The sequence below is a fragment of the Tigriopus californicus genome, chromosome 2 (assembly GCF_007210705.1).
Source record: "Tigriopus californicus strain San Diego chromosome 2, Tcal_SD_v2.1, whole genome shotgun sequence".
Classification (NCBI taxonomy): Eukaryota; Metazoa; Arthropoda; class Copepoda; order Harpacticoida; family Harpacticidae; genus Tigriopus; species Tigriopus californicus.
Genome location: NC_081441.1, coordinates 10,612,113 through 10,633,953, shown reverse-complemented (window position 1 = coordinate 10,633,953; position 21,841 = coordinate 10,612,113). Strand labels below are relative to the sequence as shown.

The 21,841-nt window shown below is 44.9% G+C and overlaps 9 protein-coding genes across 10 annotated transcripts; 2 read left to right on the top strand and 7 right to left on the bottom strand.

Moving 5' to 3' along the window:
- Nucleotides 1-82: 82 nt before the first annotated feature.
- LOC131877046 (quinone oxidoreductase-like) lies at nt 83-3,013 on the bottom strand. Its single transcript, XM_059222611.1, has 2 exons — nt 2,108-3,013; nt 83-450 (listed from the first exon to the last, which is right to left on the bottom strand). Exons 1-2 carry the CDS (start codon nt 2,952-2,954, stop codon nt 170-172), a joined length of 1,128 nt encoding a protein of 375 aa, XP_059078594.1. The 5' UTR covers nt 2,955-3,013; the 3' UTR covers nt 83-169.
- A 1,339-nt stretch (nt 3,014-4,352) lies between these two features.
- On the top strand, nt 4,353-6,461 carry LOC131877043 (ankyrin repeat and LEM domain-containing protein 2-like). The gene has a single exon (XM_059222607.1). The coding sequence runs from the start codon at nt 4,582-4,584 to the stop codon at nt 6,343-6,345; it is 1,764 nt and encodes a 587-aa protein (XP_059078590.1). The 5' UTR covers nt 4,353-4,581; the 3' UTR covers nt 6,346-6,461.
- On the bottom strand, nt 6,395-8,860 carry LOC131877037 (vacuolar protein sorting-associated protein 51 homolog). The gene has a single exon (XM_059222599.1). The coding sequence runs from the start codon at nt 8,814-8,816 to the stop codon at nt 6,459-6,461; it is 2,358 nt and encodes a 785-aa protein (XP_059078582.1). The 5' UTR covers nt 8,817-8,860; the 3' UTR covers nt 6,395-6,458.
- A 1,167-nt stretch (nt 8,861-10,027) lies between these two features.
- On the bottom strand, nt 10,028-12,932 carry LOC131877053 (tRNA-splicing endonuclease subunit Sen34-like). The gene is made up of 4 exons (XM_059222617.1): nt 12,788-12,932; nt 10,761-11,005; nt 10,473-10,659; nt 10,028-10,408 (listed from the first exon to the last, which is right to left on the bottom strand). Exons 1-4 carry the CDS (start codon nt 12,879-12,881, stop codon nt 10,047-10,049), a joined length of 888 nt encoding a protein of 295 aa, XP_059078600.1. The 5' UTR covers nt 12,882-12,932; the 3' UTR covers nt 10,028-10,046.
- On the bottom strand, nt 11,168-12,705 carry LOC131877044 (probable asparagine--tRNA ligase, mitochondrial). The gene has a single exon (XM_059222608.1). It carries the CDS (start codon nt 12,653-12,655, stop codon nt 11,195-11,197), a length of 1,461 nt encoding a protein of 486 aa, XP_059078591.1. The 5' UTR covers nt 12,656-12,705; the 3' UTR covers nt 11,168-11,194.
- A 1,189-nt stretch (nt 12,933-14,121) lies between the features above and the next one.
- On the top strand, nt 14,122-18,956 carry LOC131877039 (tyrosine-protein kinase Btk29A-like). Of its 2 annotated transcripts, XM_059222603.1 has the most exons (8): nt 14,122-15,505; nt 15,585-15,723; nt 16,511-16,588; nt 16,824-17,099; nt 17,164-17,319; nt 17,396-17,575; nt 17,649-17,924; nt 18,436-18,956. In XM_059222603.1, exons 1-8 carry the CDS (start codon nt 14,628-14,630, stop codon nt 18,535-18,537), a joined length of 2,085 nt encoding a protein of 694 aa, XP_059078586.1. In that variant the 5' UTR covers nt 14,122-14,627; the 3' UTR covers nt 18,538-18,956. The 2 variants fall into 2 exon arrangements, with proteins under 2 accessions (XP_059078586.1, XP_059078587.1); XM_059222604.1 differs by lacking the exon at nt 16,511-16,588 and having other exon boundaries at nt 14,126-15,505.
- Nucleotides 18,618-19,817, bottom strand: LOC131877048 (organic solute transporter alpha-like protein). The gene has a single exon (XM_059222613.1). It carries the CDS (start codon nt 19,678-19,680, stop codon nt 18,640-18,642), a length of 1,041 nt encoding a protein of 346 aa, XP_059078596.1. The 5' UTR covers nt 19,681-19,817; the 3' UTR covers nt 18,618-18,639.
- LOC131877057 (methylated-DNA--protein-cysteine methyltransferase-like) lies at nt 19,743-20,348 on the bottom strand. Its single transcript, XM_059222622.1, has one exon. The coding sequence runs from the start codon at nt 20,346-20,348 to the stop codon at nt 19,776-19,778; it is 573 nt and encodes a 190-aa protein (XP_059078605.1). The 3' UTR covers nt 19,743-19,775.
- A 5-nt stretch (nt 20,349-20,353) lies between these two features.
- On the bottom strand, nt 20,354-21,469 carry LOC131877049 (ribonuclease P protein subunit p30-like). The gene has a single exon (XM_059222614.1). It carries the CDS (start codon nt 21,456-21,458, stop codon nt 20,436-20,438), a length of 1,023 nt encoding a protein of 340 aa, XP_059078597.1. The 5' UTR covers nt 21,459-21,469; the 3' UTR covers nt 20,354-20,435.
- Between the last annotated feature and the right edge of the window lie 372 nt (nt 21,470-21,841).

The window sequence follows — 21,841 nt, the reverse complement described above, 5'->3', positions numbered from 1 at the left end:
ATCAGGACACGAGGGATTCATGACTACCCTAGTATGCTAATTTACTGCCAATCCAGGACACCTGTACGAAAATCAACTCTCATGATGGGAAAATAAAAGCTTCATTTCAGGATCTGATCCCTAAACATAACACATTTCAATATTCTGAACAATCCATTCCGTTCAATTTCTATTCGTGGGTCACTTTCAAGACCAGTTTGCCTTTGGCTCCCTTGGAATGCACGATGTCATGATGGATCTGTTGGACCTCGGTCATGTCGTACTCCCGATTGATCACCGGATTGACCCAACCCGCCTCGATCCCGGCCACGATGGCCGCACCCATTTCCTTATATTGGTTCGGGGGCGTGGCGCCTAGTTGAACCCCTTTAATCGAGGCCTCTGGGAGCATCAAATGGCGAGGATTGATGTTTACAGCACCGCGACATCCGACCACCATCACACGGGCACCTAGAGCAGAGACAAATTTAAGTTTGTGAAGTCTTTTTTTGTCTTTTATCAAATGACATGTTCACGTTAAATGCAACATGTCGTTGGGGCATTCAAATCTTATGGTTTAAAGTTTTTGACTCTTGAGGAGGATTTGGCTGGGTTAGGCACCAAATATCTTTCAATCAAATTCTTTGTTAAGTGTTTATTTTTTGGTATAACATTTATAGGCACACAGACAAATGTAGAAACCGAATCCATTGATGACCAGGGACATTTTGCTTGCCAATGTAATACCCGATTCCCATTCTAACTAAAAGAAGTCAAGCGAGCGCAATCGGGGCCATCTTTCAAAACCGAGTTGAATTATTTGTGTCAGTCCTGCCCGAATGAGATTGTTTTTCCTCTTTCTCACAAAGTGATGATTCACTCACTGACTCAAAACCTGACTTAAAACCTGCTTTTATCCTTAATTCAGATAATTTCAACACATGAAATATTTGAAGCAACATCAATTAGCACATTAAATTTAAAGTTAAATGACAAGTAGTACCTGGTTGGTACATTTTCGGGTCATTTCATCAAATATCAGTTTAAAAAGAAGGTGATCAATAAGGGTAGTTTATTATTACGTAGTGTAAAATCAGCCAAAATACGTAAGTTCCGAAATCTATTGAAAAAAAAGGTTACAAAAAGGTGAAAGAAAAGTGATAACTTGTTTCGTTTTTTTCTGTTAAAACATTTTCGTGGTTTTCAAGGCAAAAAATGTTTCATTTATATTTTTCACGAACTTCTTGCTCTTTGTGTTGAGTTTAGTCTTGAAATCAATGAAAATTGAATTTAAAAGCAGACTAATACATACAACTTCTAGGTGGGATTCATATTTTGAAGTATCCTGAAATCGTGAACGGTTTTGAAATCAATAGCATCATTTGTGAGATAATGTAGGTCAATTGTGTACAAATAACTTACCGCATGATTTTTTGAAAAAAGTCAAATACCTCTTCAGTTTCATGCAACTTGAGTAACGCTGCCGGTAACGCGCTACTTTTCTGCATATGTAGCGGTATCGTTAACGGAACGGGGATTTTTAGCTCTCCCGTTCCGTTACATATTTCTTTTTTTAACGAGGGAAAGGAAACATTTTTCACGGTTTCCACCCCAATTTTTTAATTCCATTTCAAATGCAGTGACTTATTTGCTTCTGAAATAAATGATTACGGGAGGCCGCAACAAGGGTTATCAATTTACTTTATCTGTGACGTACGACATTACTTGTTGCATAGCGTAAACCCGAAAGACAACCTTAAAATGTAACCCTGATTTTCCTCTTTGAAAAAATACATCCTAAAATGCTTTGTGAGAGTGAAAGAAGATTGGAACCAAGCAACCCATAATTTTCGAACCCTTGCATCCGCGAACATTTGTATATTTGTCATTTGTTTCACGTCATATTCACCAAACGTTAAAAAAAAAAAATATATATGTACTGTTTTTTTGCAGTTTCAAGCCATTTTTGTGCAAAAGTAACAATATCTTTAAAACACCTAATTTCATCTTAAAAACTATCTTTCCGGACGCTAGTCAACGACTTCCCTCAAATAAAAGCCTCTCGACTAAAACTCTCAAAAAAGATAACGCCATAATTAACTGACTAAACTAAGATTTCCCCCCTTACCTGGCTTCAGCATCTGGAGGTCGTGTCCCAAATTGATATTAGCCAAATGCTCGATAATCACGTCAAAGCCTTCACCCCCGATGTGGTCCACCATCTTCTTCTCATAGGACTTGTGGTTGTGGTTGAACACGTGGTGCGCTCCGCACTCGGTCACCACATCCATTCCGTCCTTCGTCCCCGCCGTGCCCACCACGGTCGTGCCCAAAGCCCGTGCAATTTGAACGGCCGCCGTGCCTACCGCTCCCGACGCCCCGTGAATCAGAACAATCTCCCCGGGTCGAGCCTGGGCCCCCATAATCAAGGCCTTGTACGCCGTGAAATACGGCACGCCCAATGCCGCTCCCTGCGCGAAAGACAGGCGTTCATGCAGGGGAAAGACATAGGTCGATTCCACCTGAATGTATTCGGCGTAGGACCCCGAATTCCGCCCCGTGACAAACACCCGTTGCCCGACCTGCAAATCCGTCACACCCGAACCCACCTCATCCACGTAACCCGCCGCATCGCTGCCGGGCGTATAAGGCAGTTCCGGCAAACGCGAGTATTGACCTTCCCGAATGTAGGTTTCGACCGGGTTGACCCCGGCATACATGACCCGCACCAGAACTTGGGTGGGCGAGAGGATGGTCAAAGGTTGATTGGATTCGACCTGTAACACCTCGGGACCGCCAAATTGGTGGACCCGAACGGCCTTCATACTGCGGGACATGTTGTGCGGCTGGCGAGAGGAGGAGGAAAAGCGGCAATGGGGCCAGGGGACAGAACAAGCGGAACGGGAAGGGGCGACGCGGGTCCGGATTAAGTGAGGCACAGAAGCGAGTGGCCGCTGATAGAGGCTGTACAGCATGGCAGGTCAATCTGGAGTCAAGATAAGCGAGGCACATGCAGTCATTTCATGATGGCAGTGAGTGGATTGACTCTCAATTAGCAGCCCAAACCTGAATTTGGGCTTGGAACATCGAGACATTGACAATGATCAATGTTTGGCTGGATAGTGCATATGCAAAAGAAATGAGAAACATGTGTGTGACATCGCTCATAGGCATCCGATCCCGCCGTCCATGAAGGGTTGCATTTCAGAGTGTTAAGATCATTTGTCTCTTTACTTTGGCCAACACTAGGCCATTATATTGGATGTATTGTTTTAGGATTAGGACGACAAATTTTGTTCGATTTTGATAAAAACGTGGGCATTGCAAAATTATGAATACAAAACTGGGTCCAGCCAATATCCGAGAAACATGTGAAGAATTCCATATGATTGCAGATAGTGAATTATGATAATAATTCCAACACCCACCTATGCTTGAATTGGCTTAACCTTGAAAAATTGCCAGTGTCACCGCTTAAGCAGCCCGATAGTCAGAGTGGGTCCATAACGTTGGGTGCTTTGACACCAATCTGGCGTTTTTTTGTCCAAAGACATAAACAACTTAAGTCTAGGCGGTTTGTGTACGAAAATAATTAAACCCGTAGAAAAACCACAGGAGTCCGATTCTACCTACTATTTACCATGCTAACAATGTAAGTACAGTAAAAATTGGATATAAGAGCAGCTTTGGGGCCGTGAATTTCTGCTCTTATATCTGATCCTCCAGTTCCGCGGCTCCAGAGGCAAAACTGATGACAGAAAACATATTCTTAAGCTATGATTTGATGTAGTTTTACGGTCCAAACAAAATGTAGTCATAAAAATCGAGAAAAATGAAACAAAATGCAAGGAGGGCAGTGTGTTGGCGGTATGTTTACGCACCAAATACGTAGCTAATCGGTCACTGAATTACATACTGGCTATGAAGTTCGAAAAGACAACCAAGAGTTTTCCAAAGGAAGCACATTTGACTCCTAACTTTGTGGCAGCTTCGGTCAGGCTTATCTTGGACAGCTTGTCAAAATCGGCCAGGAACTTTTTTTGCCTCTCCTTGATGGAAAAAGTTATTCTCTTGGCAGAAGCCATTATGTATGACTGTTTGTTTTTATGAGAAAGCGGCTGAAACTTGCTTTTATAAAATGGCTTAACCAGTTTCCATCGAAAACTTCATTGTAGAGCGCGGGAAATAAAAAAAGAAAAATTGCCTCGTTCAATTATGCTCTTACATCCGATGTGGCCCAAAATGTTGTGCTCTTATATCCGATGCTAATTTACTATACTTTACTATATGATTTGATTCGGGGATTCATAATCCTGCTCTTATTTCCGATTTTTACTGTATTGACCTCAGGGAAATACTCGGTTGGCACATATCCCTTCTTAGTGTAGATGGGCGCTCAAAAAAAGCAGCCTGAACAAAGTGTCATGGGTTCGAACCCCGGTGCTGGAAGTTGGAACCCCTTCTCCAGGAAGGCGCGGTAAAAATACTCAGAAAATACTATTCGGAGACACTGCTATCACCTTTTCTCAACGTCAAGCAATCACAAATCAAAATCAACCGACCAAAACAAACTTCCCACTTGACAACCTGCCAATCGTGCCAATGGCGCCCATATTCTACGGCGTGGCCCTGCCCCGCCCCCCTGCCCTCCCGGAGCCCTCCGCCTCGCCTTCGGACTTCAACCTGGTCCACGTCGTGGACTCACACTCCGCGGTTCTGGCCTTGCTCAAGGGTCACAAAGGCGGGCGATTCAAGGCTTGCCAATCTCATTTGGAAGCCCAACAATTCGCCCAAGCTTGTCTCGAGGAGGACGCCAGTGCAGCCACGCCCATTCCAACCGCCGCCACGCCTTCGGAAGGCTGTCCTTACCCCAGTTTGACCCCTCAACAACTCAAGGCCTTGAAAGAGGCCATTCAATCCGGCCATGAGGCCACTTTTCACGCGCTAGTCGATCAGAATCCGCGATATTTGACCACACCCTGCGATACCCCGGCCATTATTCACTCGGGCACCCGTGCCAATGCCCTCCATGTAGCGGCGGCGGCCCGTAGTCTGACCATGACCCAAGTGGTGCTAGCCCGCATTACGGATTCGGAGCTCATGAACCGTATGTACCCGCATGAAACCCCCGAAAATCGAGCTCGACGCGGGGAATATCTCCTGGATTTGTACCTCAACATGCCCAACAAGGGCCACAATGACACCCCACTACATCAAGCCGCCAAGTTCGGCTGTGTGGAGGTGGTTCAATTTCTGGCCGGATTCAGCAGTTGTGACACCAATCGACCCAACAAGATGGGTCTAACCCCGGCGGAAGTGGCCTGTACCCGCGGAGGCGAGGGCGATACTCAACTGGTGGGGGAGATTCAAAAGGCTTTGGGCGATCAGGTGTACATCCCAGTGATTCGGGAGAGTGATATGGCCAGTCCCGGATGTTTGGGCTCGGTTTGGTCGCCCAAAAGAACCGTCAAACGCAGTGGAAGTGGCATGGATCCCTCTCAGAGTCAAGTGGCCTTCAATTCGCCCCGACCGAATTTCCCTTCGCCCAAATTGAGTCGGGTTCAGCCCGTAAAAAGTCCGATCGTATTAGACCCGTCGCCCACCTCCCCCTTGATCCACACGAAATCAGTTCAGGCCCTCCTAGGCCCACTGTCCCCGCAAGATGCTGAGATTGTCCAGAAGAAGTGGAAAAGTACCACGCCCAAGGCTTTGAAGTTATCCAATCCTGAGCGGGCTTTTGAGATCCAGGGTCGGAAATTGGCCCAGGAGTTTGAGGCGCATCTTTACGAGTATTGGGATTTCCTGGGCGATTATTGCGATTTAGGCAGTCCTGAAGGCCTAGCCATGTTCGACAATCACCTCTATGATATGAGTCGGAAATTAGAGGCGCAGAAGAAACGGGAACAAGCGCAGATATTGCAAGATTTGGATCAAGACTTGTCTTCCGCTCTGAGTCCTGTGAGTCAATTAGCTCGAGATCTGGAGTCTCTCCGACTGAAATCGCCCTCCAATCCGGATCCTATTGAAGCCAGTCCCCATTCCTACGACCGAGAAGAGAGTTTCGAGTCCGTGCGATCCTCGTTCATCGAGGACAACGAATCCGAATCGAGTTTCTTGACGGCAGAAGAAGGGACTCAGGTGTTCATTTTGGGCGCTCAGCCTTCCATCCGGGATGTTCAAGTGTACGAGGTGTTAGCCCTTGGGGACCCCGTTGATCCGGTTCAATTCCCTTATGTGAGTGAATGGTTGAAATCCGTTCAAGAATCCAATGAAGAGGATCGGGCCAAGTGGATCCAACGGTCCAATCCATCCAGTCGAAGAAGAATTCTCCAAGTGCCCAAATTGAATCTCAACGTGGATGATTGATGCTCGCTTGTTTTCTCGCATGAGCAGATGAATAATGTGATATTGCATACTCGATGCCAGCCAACATTTTGTTCTTCATATATTGCCACAAAATAAATCAAATCATATCAAACTCAGCCTCTATCACAGATCACATCAATCACGCTATTTTCCATGGGAGTTGGATCGGGGCATCGATGAACAACGCTGGTCATGATTTCGTCGAGAAGAAACCGGACCAGGTTCTCGTCTGAGACGAATCTCCACAAATACAATTGTAAATAATGGCAATCCACTTGGATCTGTTGAAATCCGAATCGGCTAAAAGTCCGTAAGCGGACACACTCCAGTAAAGTCTTCAGAGCGATCTTCACGATCCCGGTCAAGATGGACACCTTGGAGAACTCCACGGGCGAGAAGATCTCGATCCTCTCGCTGAACATCTTCTGGATATTCGAGGCCAAGCTCGTGTCCATCTGAGAATTAGCCACACTCCAGGATCTCGCTCCCATCCTGGATTGAGGTTGTTGACTCAATCGGGTTCTTCGGGATGAATCCGAGGACCGGACTTTCCGATCACCCTCCTCATACAATCGACCGACTTGTCGATCAATCATGGTGGTCTCCTCTACTACCCGCTTCATAACAGCTCTCACGGTCCTCGGTTCGACCGTATTTAACCAATCACGGGTCTCGACGGACTTCCGCAACATCTGGGATAACACACATCCTTGGAGCTTGACAAAGTGATCCAGGAGCATGTGTGACACGTGTTTGAGCATGTCATTGATATGGCCAAGACTGGTGAGACTTGACGTATCCTCGATGAAGAACTGCTCATCCACCATACTGAGCAGATACTGCGTGGTGTTTTGTTGAAGGTCGAAACTGTTTCGAGAGAGGAGGAGTAGGAGAATGGGCGGGGTGGTCTTTTCCGAGTCCATGCAATAATTCTGCGCCACTTCAATGATATGGCTGAAAAAGGCCACCAAAACCCCTTCCCGGACATAATAACGGCAAAACTTGGCTCTGAAGTAAGTCTTGACGGCAAATGTGAGGTCGGGCTCGATGTAATGCTGGAGATTGGACATCTGAGTGCGGATGTTCTCCGCAATGGAAGTCAGTAGAGCCGTGTTGATCTCGGACAGATCCGGTTCACTCTCGGATTCGGGGCCCAATCGTTTGGGAGCCACCAAAGACTGTCGTGCGTCCATAAGACTTTGCTGGAAAGTGGCCTTCAAATGGTCCAAAGTGGCGATGCAATGTAGTTCAGAGGCCTCGAGAACGAGGTCTAACCCGGCTTTGGAGAAGTCAATGGTGGACAGAAGGCGACACATAGCTTGCAATCGTCGGTGGAAACGGTCCAGAGCCCGCACTTTGATCGTGGCATCATCCAGTTTCTTCTCCAACTTGAACCGAGCTCGAAGATGATCAAAATAGATGTTGATGAGCTTCTTAACGAAATGGGTCAGTTTCTCATTGGCCATCTCGGTATCAATCGGGGTCTCTTGGCGCTCCAAGAAGGTCTCCGTGAACGAGGCGATGATGAGCGATAAGTCACTTATGAAGTGATTGCATCCATGATCCACAAACTCCAAGATATCCATCACAGACTCGTAAGCATCCGAGGGTCTCTGAATATCAGTCTTGGCTTGACCAGAAGCTAAAGTGACTTGCTCAGCCAAGACGGACAAGGACTCTTGCAATTTCGACTCAGCCGTGGCCAAATAGGATTGGCACAAAACTTCGGCCGACTCCTGAAGCTCCAAAAGTAAACCCACACACATCGACAAATCCTCAGCATTCGTATCGGGATCCTCCACCCGTTCCAAGAGCTTCTTCTTCAAGACCACCATGATCTGATCACAATCCGTTTTTATCCCTTGGAACGAGGCCATGTGCTGATACTGCTCCAAGACTCTCTGAGCTCTCAAGTAGTACTTGACACCCGTGGTCAAATCATCATCAGCCAAGCATTCCTTCAACTTGGCCGGCAACTCGAAGAGAAACTGGAGCTTCTTCAACAGAGCATGGGTGCCACTCAAGGTGCCAATCTTGGTCCTCCGATCCCTCAATGTATCCGAAATCTGCCCTGAGAATCGCGTGATGTCTTGCATTTTCGTTGCTAATTGATCCATCTCGTCCTCCATGGCTCGGAAATCTACCCGCATTTTGCGGATCGTGTCCGTGGCGGCGATGAACTTGTTGTAGTTCTCGTAGACCAAGGTCTGCATATCAGAATCTAAGGCTCCAATTTGCCTATGGATCTCCGATTCTTGAGCCATTAACTGAGAGAGCGAGGCTTCTCGAATGACTTTCTGCGTGTACTGATCGGCATTGAAATCGGGTCCGTTGATGTTTAAGGGATGAGAGGAGGACGAGGACGAAGAGGGCGGGGTGGATAGAGGCGTGACTTTGTCCTCGTTGGTTTGGTAGTATTGGGCGAGCATCTCGCGGCGAGGGCGGGTCCGATCCGCCTCCTTAGAAGCCATGGAAGGGGATTGTAGAAGTAAGGGCCTTTTATGTTGCGAAAGGTCACATACAACTGATGAACTGAGAATCAAACAAACACAGCTGTTCTGTTTCCGAACTAAATCGCTACTTGTTTGTATCTTGTTTCTATGTACGATAGATCTTTGATCAATTGAAAAAATGGACCTCATTTCACTTTATTGATTGTTAGGCTGATATTTCTTGTCAAGTACACTCAATTATAATACGCACTACCTAAAGAGGTAAGTTTAATAAATCGTCACAGATTCAACTCAAGCCAATCGCTACTTGGATTGTGCGTTTATTATTCAAATCCTCTAGAAAAAGCCGTGATATTGTTCGGGTCAGAGAGTCAAATATACGTATGTGCCGAGGGGCTTCATACCTTCAAATCCACTTTAGATATTCGCGTTTTCACATTGTTTCAGTCACTTTAACTTTTAGATTCGTGTAATGAGTTTGCAAGAATCATAAGAACCACAATCTAGTTCATCGTTAAGGGCTCAAAGAAATGTAAAAGCATTTTCGGGCAACATAAAAAACTTATAAGCTCCAGCAAAATATATCATATTACTTTCACTAACTACAGACTTTTTACAATTTGTCAACTTTTTCATTAACAAACAACGGATTTTTCACAGGTTACAGGACTAGTCAACAATCAACATGGGTTACATTTCTGTAAGGTTAAAAGTGAAGTCTCAGGGGGTTGGCAAAAAAGATGACAAATTGCACAACTGAACAGCAAATTTGATTGGGTTTCTAACTTGAGGGCTAGCCCTTTAATTCTAACAAAACAAAACAGTAATGGAATTTCAATGCATGGAAAATAAAAATCAGAATCTTAAATAGAAATGTATTGTGAAACAATACACACATAATCATATCAATGAATACGACAGTTACTTGACATTACAAATTACCTATCAATAGTGGCCTACTGTGGTATAGATAATTAAGCCAAGCCTGAAAAAACACGTATCAATACGATCTTTTCTCATTAAAATAGAGGTCATGAAAATTGTTGTTATATAAAGACTGCATTGCATACTAAAGAATATCATTATTCAATTGAACTGCTTTATTCCTATTTAGAGGCATTTGCCGTTTTTGAGCATGCGGTCAAAAGGCAGAGCTGAAGGCTTCCCTCTGCACGTAGTTATCAACCTTAGTTTCCGTGAAGGTAACATTTAATGTCTCACAAAGGGGATAAGCAGAAATAGAGACATTTATTTTAAATTTGAATTTGATGATTCTACTGACTGAAACAGCACTTGATTTGGTTCGTTCGGTGAGAAAAACGCCAATAATACTGTTTTCTTCACGGTTGTGCCCAAACGATATTTGGCTGCAACTTCATTTGGTGACAAATCTTCGGGCTGTTTTGACAAGCAAACCACAATGAACCTGGCATGATGATCTTGCGGACTGCCGTTGTAAACCAAGAAGTCTCCGCCGAATTTATCACCATCAGTCAGATGAAAGCCTTCCTGCCAAAGCAAGTAAAAAGCTTGAGATCTCAGTCTCTCCATCGAGGTCGTCGGGAAATTCCAATCAGGAACTATCTTTGAACGGCCTTGCCAAATTTCTTCTGAGGAAATAAAGACGCAGAGCGTAAACGGGAGAAGAAAGGATGAAAACGGAAAACAAATTACCAATAAAAGTTTGAACTGCCATATGATCCTCAGGCAAAGGCTTTAATTTGGATATCTCATCTTGAAACACAGACTCTTCCCTTATGTCCGCAATTGCTTTTCCACTAGAGAGGGCTTTCTTCCTTTTTCCGTCCAAAATTGTACTCAGGTTTTCCTTTATATTTTGAATTTTATCTTCATGACTCGCCTGAAATTTATTGAGAATAAAGCTTAAGAAATCCAGACACATATTCATATAATCCCGATTAAGTTGGAATACGGCCCAAGCAAGCGACAATGTAGAATTACCTTAATTTGTCCTTGAAAACTGTCCTCCAGATATTTCATAAACTCCGCGGCTTGATCAGGATTTGGCTTTAATGATAAATCTTGGTATTCTAATAGAACTGCCACTTTCTCTTTGAGTAAAACGAACAACTCTTCCGAACTTAAAAGTAATGGCAATCCGAATCTCTGAACTTGTCTGGGAGCTTTGGGTAGACAACCAATAAAGCTCCCCAGGATTCGATGTTTGGTTCGAACTTCGATGGCATCTGCAAGCAAATTGTCATCTCATAGAATAACTGCAACAAATGACTAACTAAAAGTTTATCATATTGACCACGATAGAGGTTCATATCGAATCCACGGAAACTGCACTAAACTTTGGAATTTAAAAAAAAACACCAAAGGAAATGATTCGTGCCGAAACGGGATGCCATCACTAAAACATTTTATTAAGACTATAACAAAGAATAGTGTGGTGATCTTGGAAACGGGAGAGTATCTTTGATATTTTGCACTCCTAAAAGGAACTGAACCCATCTTTCGAATCCCAGACCAAATCCTCCAGTTGGTGCAGATCCATATCTTCTCATAGCCAAGTACCATTTCAATGCGGCTTCACTCTCACTACTCCCAAGCTCTGCTATCCGATTTTGAAGAACGTCATGCCGATGCTCTCTGAGACTTCCTCCGCAAAGCTCTCCAATCCCCGGGAGCAAAAGGTCCACAGCATCCACATAATCCGGATTATCAGTCCGAATTCGGGAGTAGAACGCCTTGGAGTCTTTGGGCCATTGAGTGATGAACACAGGTACATGGTTGCAATGGTGTTCGACAATGAAACGCTCGTGTTCAACAACTAGAGACTTGCCGTAGATGGGTGGGCTCTTGAGCTTGGCTTCATTCTTTCGAAGCACTTCAAAAGCCTCATCATAGGTCATGACAAGAAATTTGTGATTGGAGGCCAGTAGCACGTTGTCCCAATTCGTCTCTCGGGTAGTTTTAGTGTATAACTGGATATCCCGTTCATTGTGTTTCAACACGTGCGAAATTGAGTACTTCATCATGTTTTCAATGAGATTCATGATCTCCCCGATATCATCGACAAAGGCCACTTCGCCTTCAATCATGGAGAACTCGGTCAAATGTCGTCGAGATCGGCCTCGCTCCGCCCTAAAAACCGGGCTGAAGTTGTAGACGCGTGCGATGCCGTTACAAATAGCCTCTAAATGAAGTTGTCCAGAGACTGTTAAGAAAGTATCTTGGAAGAAATAAGGCACCTCCATCTCCTGCTCATCATAAAATTTCCGCACAGGTTGGACTTGGAACACTTCTCCAGCGCCTTCACAATCATTGGACGTTAAAATGGGTGTTTGCACCTGAATGAACTGATTCTCTTGGAGGAAACCGTGAATCCCTTGAGAGAGGCCGTTCCTTATCCTCATAAGAGCCGAAAAATCTTTCGTCTTACACCGGAAATGAGGATAGCCTCGTTCGAGGTTGGCCAAGCGTTTTCTCTTGGGCTGTAGTGGATATTTCGAATCATTGGAACATTCACTTAAGACATGGATGTGCTTGGCCTCCAATTCAACTTCTTGGGCGGGATGAGTCGATTTCAAAAGCGTTCCCTCCACACAAACCGCACTATGGAACCTCAACTGCCTCAAGAGAGTCTCACTGAGGTCCTCGGTTTTTAAGACGACTTGTAATCGCTGGCCTCCGGCCTTGAGACCGTCGTCCAGATCCAAAAAAAACTGCACCTTCAGTTTCCGAGTGGCTTGAATCCATCCTGACACCCTCAGTTCCTGACCGATCAAATCGACATTAATGGCATCTTCCAATTTCTTAATGCTCATAAAACCCCGCCTAATGAGTAATGTGGGGCGTGGCAAGCGCAAGAGGCGTGTTAGGCAAGCCATTCGCCAAGTTTTATTCACTGTTGATATCCAATCTCTTTAGGTCGAGTCAGCTGTTGAGAGGCACACATGCTAAGATCTTTGGCTAACATCAGGCTTCACTCATTCCGGATTTTTAAGACAAACCTTACCTACCTTCGAGGTTCCAAATCAGACCTTGGCCGAAAAACATTTGGATTTTGACTGCAGCACCAGGATCTGGTGGTGGAAGATGTACATGTTGTTCCATGGAGACTTTGCTTTTACGGTTCTTCCGGAATGCCGCCGACTAGACAAAATTGTGGCGTGTGGTTGCTTTGAGAGGTTAGGCCAAAAGCGGCCATGATGTTCCGTGAAACTTTCAGAGATAAGGATCTCTTTTTTTTGTCAGAGTGAGGGTGAAATTGTCTTGAATTGGTCTAGTGATTTCAATCCAACCGTGTGTGGTTATTCATCGATAGCACAAAGGAAACCATAACTGCATGATGTTTCATTGGTCAACCAGCCATCATAGGCTGGATCTCTTATCAAGGAAGAAGTTGTCTTGAACTTGCGTGCAGTACTCTAGCTTAACGTACTGAGGAAGCTCCCAAGTCGATCGAGCTTGCCAGGTTCAGTTTATCAGGACCAGACTGGAAATCGACAGATGCATCAAATTGGAAATTACAGGGTATTTCCCAAAAAAGAGCTTGATCGCATACTCATTGCATGGACGAGCGGCGACTAATCGGATGGATGGCGATGGCGTTTATGTTGGTTGGTTGGTTGGTTGGCTGGCTGGCTTGCTGACGCGTGTGCGATATCCCTTGCAGCATTGGGATGGATGGTCGGATAAAATATTTGACTTGCATTCTTTGGCACATATTGCATAGTAGAAGTGGTGTGTTGACAGAACGTAATCGCGATAAGATCCCTTTCCCTCACCATTTGGACGCATGACTGATCAATGAACATCAAACGTGGACCAGACCCTAAGAGAGCAACAGGTGCTTAACGTAAAAGTCCGATAGATTCAGAGGGCCGTTGCAGCTCAGAGTGCTTTGTTCAATCAAGGTATGTGTCGACGTTGTAAATCCTGAGAGATCAACCAACTAATGCATGTTTGTCAATTGAAACATTGGTCCTTCCTCCCTTTTCCTGATGCTTCGTCACATCATCACCCATTCGAGACATTCGGACAGTAAGCTCAAGTTGTTCTTGGCAGGGACATCATCGCCAGTACCACCACCACCACCACCATCGTATCTCTTTGATTCCGAGCTGCCACATAACTCAGTTGGTATTGGGTCGTCAAGGTAGTAACACGGTGCAAAATCATCTCGGAACAATCAAGGCAGACCGAATCGCCAGCCAACTCACTTAACTCGCCAACCACCAACAACCTGCGCTATTCCTCGAATCTTCCATCCACCTGTATGATGTAGAGCTAAGCTTCCCCCACTGAGCTTGGAGTCTTGGCATACCATCACGGCAACGCCACTACGACCACGTCGGACTGGACTGATCCTGGATGGAGGAATCATCATCATCTTCCTTCGTCGTCTCCCTCCTCTCTGGCTATTTCTTGGTGCTCGTCTCATTTGTACAAGACTGTTAAGGTCGCGACGACTTGTTGGCCACTTTGAATCTCTTTCCTTCGAGACTGTGAGGAGAGGGACCATCATCCAGAGGGCTGAAAGAAGGAGTCGTCGTCCTAGTGGTGGTAGATGATGATGCTACCATTGCTACACCCACCCTTGTGGTGAAGTGAGAGAAAAACGACCATATTATTATACCTGAAAAAGAAAGACTTGTGCCAGGAAATACCAAGAATAGTTCATGTTGTGCACAGGCCCTGATGATGATCATCTCTAGTGTTGGGGAGGATAGTTTCTTGACATGCCACTCTGCTTGACATTAGCGTGACGGATGCTTGGAGGATTTCTTGGCGTTCTCCTCCACCTCCTCCTCCTCCTCCTCCACCTCCGCCCTGTCGTGTCCAAAATCATACGAAGACATGGGTAAAATCATTCAGGACCAACCGGCCAACAGTACTCTAGCCTCGGCCACCAATGAGTCCCAAGAGGGGAGTCAGCAGTTGGGTGGCACTGATGAGGTGGTCAAGAAGAGCTGGATGACCAAGCGATCCCAACTCAAATCGAGGTTCTCCTTCTCCAACTACAAGGACCGATGGTTCGTGCTCACCCGAACCACCCTCGCCTATTACGATGGAGCGGATTCCATGAAGAAGAAGCAAAAGGGCAGGATCCAGCTGAAAGACGTGCGGCTAATAGAAAAAGTGTCCTTAAGGGACGAATCCAAATCCCACTCGTTCCAGATTGGCTACAAGGAAAACGGCCAGAGCTACTTCCTCTACATTCAAGCCAAATCGGACAGCGAGAGGGACGAATGGATTCAACTGATCCGCAATTTGTGCCGTAGCAATCCATCCCTAGCCGACAAATTCCATCCCACGCAATATGCCAATGGTCGATGGACCTGTTGTGGGGAGGCGTCTCGTTACGGTGGAACTGGCGGTTGCGAACACATCACGTGGACGGCACGTCAAACCAAATCGGACCCAGTGCCTCCTCTACCAGTTACCGCTATTGCACCCCTTGCAGCACAACAAAATCTGGTCGTAGAAGAGCCCCCAGCCTTACCCCTTCCAGTTCCTGTTCCGTTACCGCCCAATGCGAAAATTGTCACCGCTGTGTACCCTTTCACTGCCATAGAACAGGGGGAACTGACTCTGGTCAAAGGTGAAGATTACGCCGTCCTTGATGACAGTCAAGACCATTGGTGGCAAGTGCAAAACGCCCGAGGTGAAGTGGGCTTTATCCCGTCAAATTATGTCAAAGAAAAAGATGCCCTGGGCCTTCAAAACTATGATTGGTAAGATCATCCTGGACCTTCGATATGCCGTGACAATCGGAAAGATTTCTAATTTGTACCTTTTTGGGTTATTTCTCAGGTATGTGTCAGATATGTCCAGGCAACGGGCAGAACATCTCTTGAAAAGCGAGGATAAAGAGGGATGTTTTGTGGTGCGAAACTCATCTACAAGAGGTCTTTACACTCTTTCTCTGTACACAAGGATACCTCATTCTCAGGTAGGATTCGGACTTACAAACATTCAACACCTTGTTAGCCAACAACTTTTTTGTCAAATAACGATTGGTCATATTTGCAAGCAAATAGAAGGAAGGCATGACATGCAACCTTTCTCTGCTTTGTTTCATTTTGCCAGACTTTTGATGTCTCGATTTTGGAGCAAAATCTTAGGCGACAAAAGCCTGAAGGTTTCATAGCATATCGGTAATGATGGCCGTCCGATATCATTGCCAATCCAACAATCTACACTATGTGTAATAAGCCCAAATAAAAAGAAAATCAAGTGATTGCAAATGGCGCCGAACCAAGTTGAATTGCCTCTCGAACCTTTAAAGCCCTTCTAACCTGAGGCCCGAAAACGAGAACTTCTTCCTTGAATCTCATTTGCGACGCATATCTGATTCCCTAATGGCCTTTCCAGGTTAAAAAGGCTGCCGAAATCGCCGATAAGCTTTCATGTTAAGAACGTTCGGATCTCGTGTAATGAAACGTTATATAGAAATGAGAGGAGAAATTAAATGATAGCGACAACTATTTGCACGCAAAGACCTGCATATGTTTGTAATGTTTCATGAGAGTAGCTTCAAGTGGCTATCTTCTCATTCACATCAGGAGGGGGTAAAACAGCAGGAGCTTTTTTGCTGATAGGCAACAATATCGAATGCTTCCTTCCTGCTCACGACCATTGTTTCTTGGAAACGAATTATTCTATTAGACATTCTTCAAATATGGTCCTGGACTTGTTCAAATCTGAAACTAAAAATAAATGTTCACTAATTTCTCAAGGATCGACAAAGCACTCGAATATCACTCCATGATAGCGTGAATGGGAGCTTCTCGAAATGGCGAGTCATGTTCGGATTAGTGAGTTACTCCAAAAAAAAACCAGGTTCCTCTCCATTAATGCAAAGTTTGTGTGTTCTTGTACGACATGGGAGTCCCTTGTAACTCCTCAGATCTGTACTTGTTGGTGGTATCAGGTGTTGTCTCTATCTACACACTCAATGCATTGCCTTGAATGTCTTCGTTTTCCTCGTGATTTCAATGTTTGTAGTTATTTCTTGCTCGTCCCTATTCTTACAAAATATCGCATTTATAGGTCAAACATTATCACATCAAGAGCGGCAGCCAGGGATTCTTCCTGTCGGAGAAGCATGCCTGTGCGAGTATTCCTGAGCTAATGGAATATCACTCATTCAATGCGGGAGGATTGGCTTGTCGTCTCAAGTGTCCCCCGGGGCGTTCCATTCCCGCCACTGCCGGGCTTTCTCACGGAAAGTGGGAAATCGACCCCACGGAACTGACTTTGTTGGAGGAGCTTGGCTCCGGACAGTTTGGCGTGGTTCGCAAGGGAAAGTGGAAAGGCACTATTGATGTATGTAACCCGCAACTGAAGTGCTCTTGAGCACTGATTCTCAAATATCCTTGGTTGTCTTCAGGTTGCTGTGAAAATGATGAAAGAAGGCAGCATGTCTGAAGACGATTTCATTGAAGAGGCCCAAGTTATGACCAAACTGCAACACGTGAACTTGGTGCAGCTCTATGGAGTGTGTTCCAAAAATCGCCCAATTTTCATCATCACAGAGTACATGAAGGTAAGCGATAAAGTTGTTTAAAGTGCGTTTTGTGAGGGGACAACTTTAGCTTACAAAATGATGGTCCTATTTTCAGCATGGGAGCCTGCTACAATATTTAAGGAAATTGAAGGCCGCCCTGATAACGGACGTTGGTTCTTTGTTGGATATTGTTGTCCAAGTCTGTCGTGGCATGGCTTATCTAGAGAGGCATAATTATATTCACCGTGACTTGGCAGCACGCAACTGCTTGGTTGGATCCGAAAACGTGGTCAAGGTTAGAAATTGTGCTAGGTTTATACAAATACTGTATAATTAATCAAAGAGATGTGCTTCTTGATTGGTTTAAGGTCGCTGATTTTGGTCTGGCTCGATATGTGATTGACGACCAATATACCTCGAATGGTGGAGCCAAGTTTCCAATAAAATGGTCCCCACCAGAAGTGCTCAATTATACCCGGTTTTCATCAAAGTCCGATGTCTGGGCCTTTGGTGTACTCTGTTGGGAAGTATTTACCTGTGGAGACATGCCCTATGGGCGTACCAAGAACCCTGAGGTGGTCGAACGTGTGCAAAGAGGCCTGATCCTGTCCAAACCGGCGTCGTGTCCTTATGATGTTTATGAAGTAAGAGCGAACAGATCACCTTCTTTCTGATGTCCCATCTTTTAAACGTCTACCAGCGCTACTAAAACACATTGAATCTGTCTAAGGCTTCTCAAATGGATAGGTAGCCGCCGAAATCTTAGCTTCCAGATTTGTCGAAAAACGCAAGATTTTTGAAAATGGAAATTTAATCAAAATAATACTTTTTTCAAAATATATAAACCTAAAGTTTTCGCCACTTTCTCTCATCTCTGAATGGCTTCAAACAAATGAATGCAAATTTCTTGTGAGGTTGTTAAAAGTGCAACATTCGCGCAAAAGCGCCGCATGTGGATGGACTGTGGCATGCATGTCCATTTTTTTTATATGAACTTAAAAAACCGGTTCGGTCGCCAGGGTCGCCAAAACTTCCAACAAGCTTGTAGTTCAGTCGCCTAAGTCCATTGCTTGTGACAAGCGATTATTGCTTGCCATTAGAATTGAAGAGTGGCATGACTAATTTTTTGACAAATTTTTGTTTTCTTTTCGTCAGACAATGAGATTGTGTTGGGCAGCCAATCCGGATGATCGGCCGGCTTTTCGAACGTTAAAAGAGGACATGTTTGGCATCATTCAGGCGCATCAAATGGACTAACTGAATGAACAAACTCGCCTCGACAGATGAGATGGTTCAGTATCGTCATGTGATAAGAAGCAAGAAATACAGTCCAAGTATTGAGAGATTAACCGCCTATATTTATTTAGCAGCTTCCTTATCATACAGCACTTGATGCACTCCCTTCGACCAAGATTCCAAGATTTCAAACGGAAAGTCCACCATATTCAGTAAAAAATTCAAGTTTCCCAAAATGAACACCTCAAAGACGGCACATGAATCCTTGATCATGGCCGCCATCGCTATTCGGCTCATGTTTTCGTTACATCGAATGATGTTTAGTGCGGCTAGGATGTCAATCACGACCCCTTGAACGTTGATGAGCACCAATAATAATCGGAACAAGAGAGCCTTCTTGCGGAAATGCTTGTTATTCCCCATCTGATACTTGTTGGTAATGCTCAAGAACAAGAAGATGCCCCAAAGAGCTATGACGAAGCTGATTGTTTCAATAATTTGAAAGTAGACCACCCCCGGATTTTTGCTCTCGTCATCATATTGTAAGTATCCGGACAAATTTAAGCTGATGACGAGATACATGCACAATGCCTGGACATAGGGCATCTGGTATATGGCCAAGCGGATCAGTTCCATTTTTCCCGAGGTCAACCTAACATTGGTTGGGCAAAACAGGCAGAAGCAACAAGGTGGAGATCGCATATTGATGAACTCATCCTCCGGCTCCTGGCTCTTGGATTCAACCGTAATGTTGCGGGAGTTGGTGGTGATTGTGTGCACAAAGTGCTTCGGATCGTCATTGTATAACTTCAAGATGATGGCCGTGAACTTGACCATAGCCAGTCCAAGGTAGATCTTGTAGAGAGCCCATGAGAAGGAACTGGCCTTGGGAAGAACGATACTGCTCAAGGTGAGTAGAGACACAACGAAATACACCGAGTTAACAAATAGTGTATCGAACAAAAGATTTTTGGACACGGATTTCTCGAACTGCCACGCTGAGAGGCAAAATTCGCTGGAAAGAATGATTGCAGCGATCCCGGAGAAAGTATACAGAAAGATCGCCCATGATCCCAAACCCAATTGATACTCCCCCAAAGTAGGGTAGCTTTGGGAATCAGCACAATGAGATTCATTCACAGACAACACTCCGATTCCAGACATCTTGTTTTGATTTTGTTTGTTAAGGTTAGGAATTTTAGATTACGAAGAGCAAGCCAACAAAGTTATCTTGCATATCTATTTGCATCATATCGCTTTTACAATTTATCAGCATGCGATTGCTCATGCGTTAGCAGCCAAGTTTTGACATCATTCTTGGTGGATTTCGCGTAATTCCCATATGATCCGTCAGACTTGACTACCCGATGACATGGGATGATCAGACCAATTGGGTTATTAGCCATGGCTGATCCCACGGCCCGAGAAGCGCCCGCACTACCCGCCAATGCCGCTAGTTGAGCATAGCTAACGGTTTCACCCAGGCCAACTTTCAGTTTAAGGGACATCCAGACCTTTTGACGAAACGACCGGGATTCCTCTGACTCTCCTATGACTTGGGGGCAAACTTGTACCTTGTCACTAATATCTCGATTGTTACTGAAATACTCGGTCATCCATGCAAATGCTGTCAAAAGATGGGGGTTGTCAGTTTTCGAACCCTCCACGAATTGGACGATAGCTTGACCTAAGGCTAAAAAGTTGTTGTTATCCACATCATCGGTCTGACCGACTTGATGCAAGCCTTGAGGGCAAGCCAAGATTTTGTAATTCCCAATGGGACTTGAAATGATCACTTCAGATAGATCGCATTCCAGATTTGTCACTTTCATTCTAATCTGAAAAGCAAATAATAACAATGATGAAGTAGCAACAAAGTGCTTTGCGTTTAAGATAATAAGAGCCGGCCTGTTTAATGATCACAGCTTAATGAAATCTTCTTTAGTGTTCGCAGCATCCATACTCTCACTCTGGTCATCACTATCAACTCCTTCTTCCTCTTCAGACTCATCTTGAGCGTCCTCTGGAACTTTCCATTGCTCTTCTTCCGGAAGTTGGTCCACCTTTTGGATCAAGGCCCGGAAAGGTCCCATTTTTCGACCCAAGGCCGTCTTAACCACCTGATGGCCTATGCCCTTGACGGCCAACTTGCCCTGATGTTCATTCAGACCGAATAAAAAGCCCAAATTGGCCACATCATGAGGTCCTCGCATCTCCAAAACATTGGTGGCCCCGCTAGACATGAAAATGGCCTTGGATTTGCCGTACAAGTGGTAATTGTGAGACTGAGAAATGGTGGTTCGTCGGGTGGACGTGTCACGAATGCAAGGGGCGTAATTGATCTCAAAGAACATTAATTGGGACACACATTCATTGTACAATTTCCGACTCCATCGAACGTCCCGGACATTTTCAGGATCAAAGGCCACGATGTCCGCCCGAAACGCCGATTTGAGGATATTGGTCAAAGTCGGAGCGGATGTGGGACAAATCGCGACTAAGTCATACTTCTTGCCGGTTTCAGACGAGTTCCAAATAGGTTGAAAGTTGTTATCGTTAACGGTCAGGTTCAAACGGGTGAGAATCACGGGCGCAGGGTAACCTGCATGATCCTCGGGCTTGACAATAATCCGAGGAGGTTCGGGAAAGTCTGTCATTTGTTCGGATTCGTCTGGATCCAATTTGGCCTTTTTGGCCGCTTTGTGTTTGCGATTTTTGTACGTTAACTCATCTTGATGAACTGAGACAGAGATCGCCAAGGTTTGGTACCCCAAAGCCACGGCACGAATGACACGGGCCTGAATGGTGGATACGGGCTCGTAAGGTAGGTTCAAATCGCAATAGCCATGCGGCAATTTGGGGTTCGAGTCTTGTGGAGGACTCATCATGCCTGTATTGTCTTCAGCACATGCAACATTTGAAATTGAAGACATGTGGAGCATAATAAAGCAATGGTAAACAAAGAGGGTGATAGCTTATACATAAAGAATTCAATTAAATAATCATTTATTGGTCAAATCAACTCTTTTTAAGACAATCTATGGTGTGTTTTTTCTATCATGCGAAAGAAATTACTGGCTGATCAATTTCAGAAAATTCTATTGATGATATGATGATAACAACAAAGAGCGTTTTCTTTTGAAATGGCAGGCTTTGATCACCCTGAATTTAAAGCTTGCCCAATTTCAAGTAGAGATGTGCAGAGTTGCAGGCTCAGTCCGACAGTCTGCAACTACATGAGTCTTTTCAAGTTGTTTCAGAGGAAAAGGGAAATCAAAACTTGCCAACGGACTAAACATTGTAGTATACCGTAGATGAAAAAGCT

Coding starts and splice junctions, on each gene's coding strand:
- LOC131877049 (XM_059222614.1), bottom strand. CDS start 21,458: ATGCTCCACATGTCTTCAATTTCAAATGTTGCATGTGCTGAAGACAAT.
- LOC131877046 (XM_059222611.1), bottom strand. CDS start 2,954: ATGCTGTACAGCCTCTATCAGCGGCCACTCGCTTCTGTGCCTCACTTA. Junction 451..2,107: donor CCTCCAGATGCTGAAGCCAG/GTAAGGGGGGAA, acceptor TCTCTGCTCTAG/GTGCCCGTGTGATGGTGGTC.
- LOC131877053 (XM_059222617.1), bottom strand. CDS start 12,881: ATGGAACAACATGTACATCTTCCACCACCAGATCCTGGTGCTGCAGTC. Junction 11,006..12,787: donor TCTGATTTGGAACCTCGAAG/GTAGGTAAGGTT, acceptor ATTTGCTTGCAG/ATGCCATCGAAGTTCGAACC. Junction 10,660..10,760: donor GTTTTCAAGGACAAATTAAG/GTAATTCTACAT, acceptor AATAAATTTCAG/GCGAGTCATGAAGATAAAAT.
- LOC131877037 (XM_059222599.1), bottom strand. CDS start 8,816: ATGGCTTCTAAGGAGGCGGATCGGACCCGCCCTCGCCGCGAGATGCTC.
- LOC131877043 (XM_059222607.1), top strand. CDS start 4,582: ATGGCGCCCATATTCTACGGCGTGGCCCTGCCCCGCCCCCCTGCCCTC.
- LOC131877048 (XM_059222613.1), bottom strand. CDS start 19,680: ATGTCTGGAATCGGAGTGTTGTCTGTGAATGAATCTCATTGTGCTGAT.
- LOC131877057 (XM_059222622.1), bottom strand. CDS start 20,348: ATGAAAGTGACAAATCTGGAATGCGATCTATCTGAAGTGATCATTTCA.
- LOC131877044 (XM_059222608.1), bottom strand. CDS start 12,655: ATGGCTTGCCTAACACGCCTCTTGCGCTTGCCACGCCCCACATTACTC.
- LOC131877039 (XM_059222603.1), top strand. CDS start 14,628: ATGGGTAAAATCATTCAGGACCAACCGGCCAACAGTACTCTAGCCTCG. Junction 15,506..15,584: donor GGCCTTCAAAACTATGATTG/GTAAGATCATCC, acceptor GTTATTTCTCAG/GTATGTGTCAGATATGTCCA. Junction 17,925..18,435: donor GTCCTTATGATGTTTATGAA/GTAAGAGCGAAC, acceptor TCTTTTCGTCAG/ACAATGAGATTGTGTTGGGC.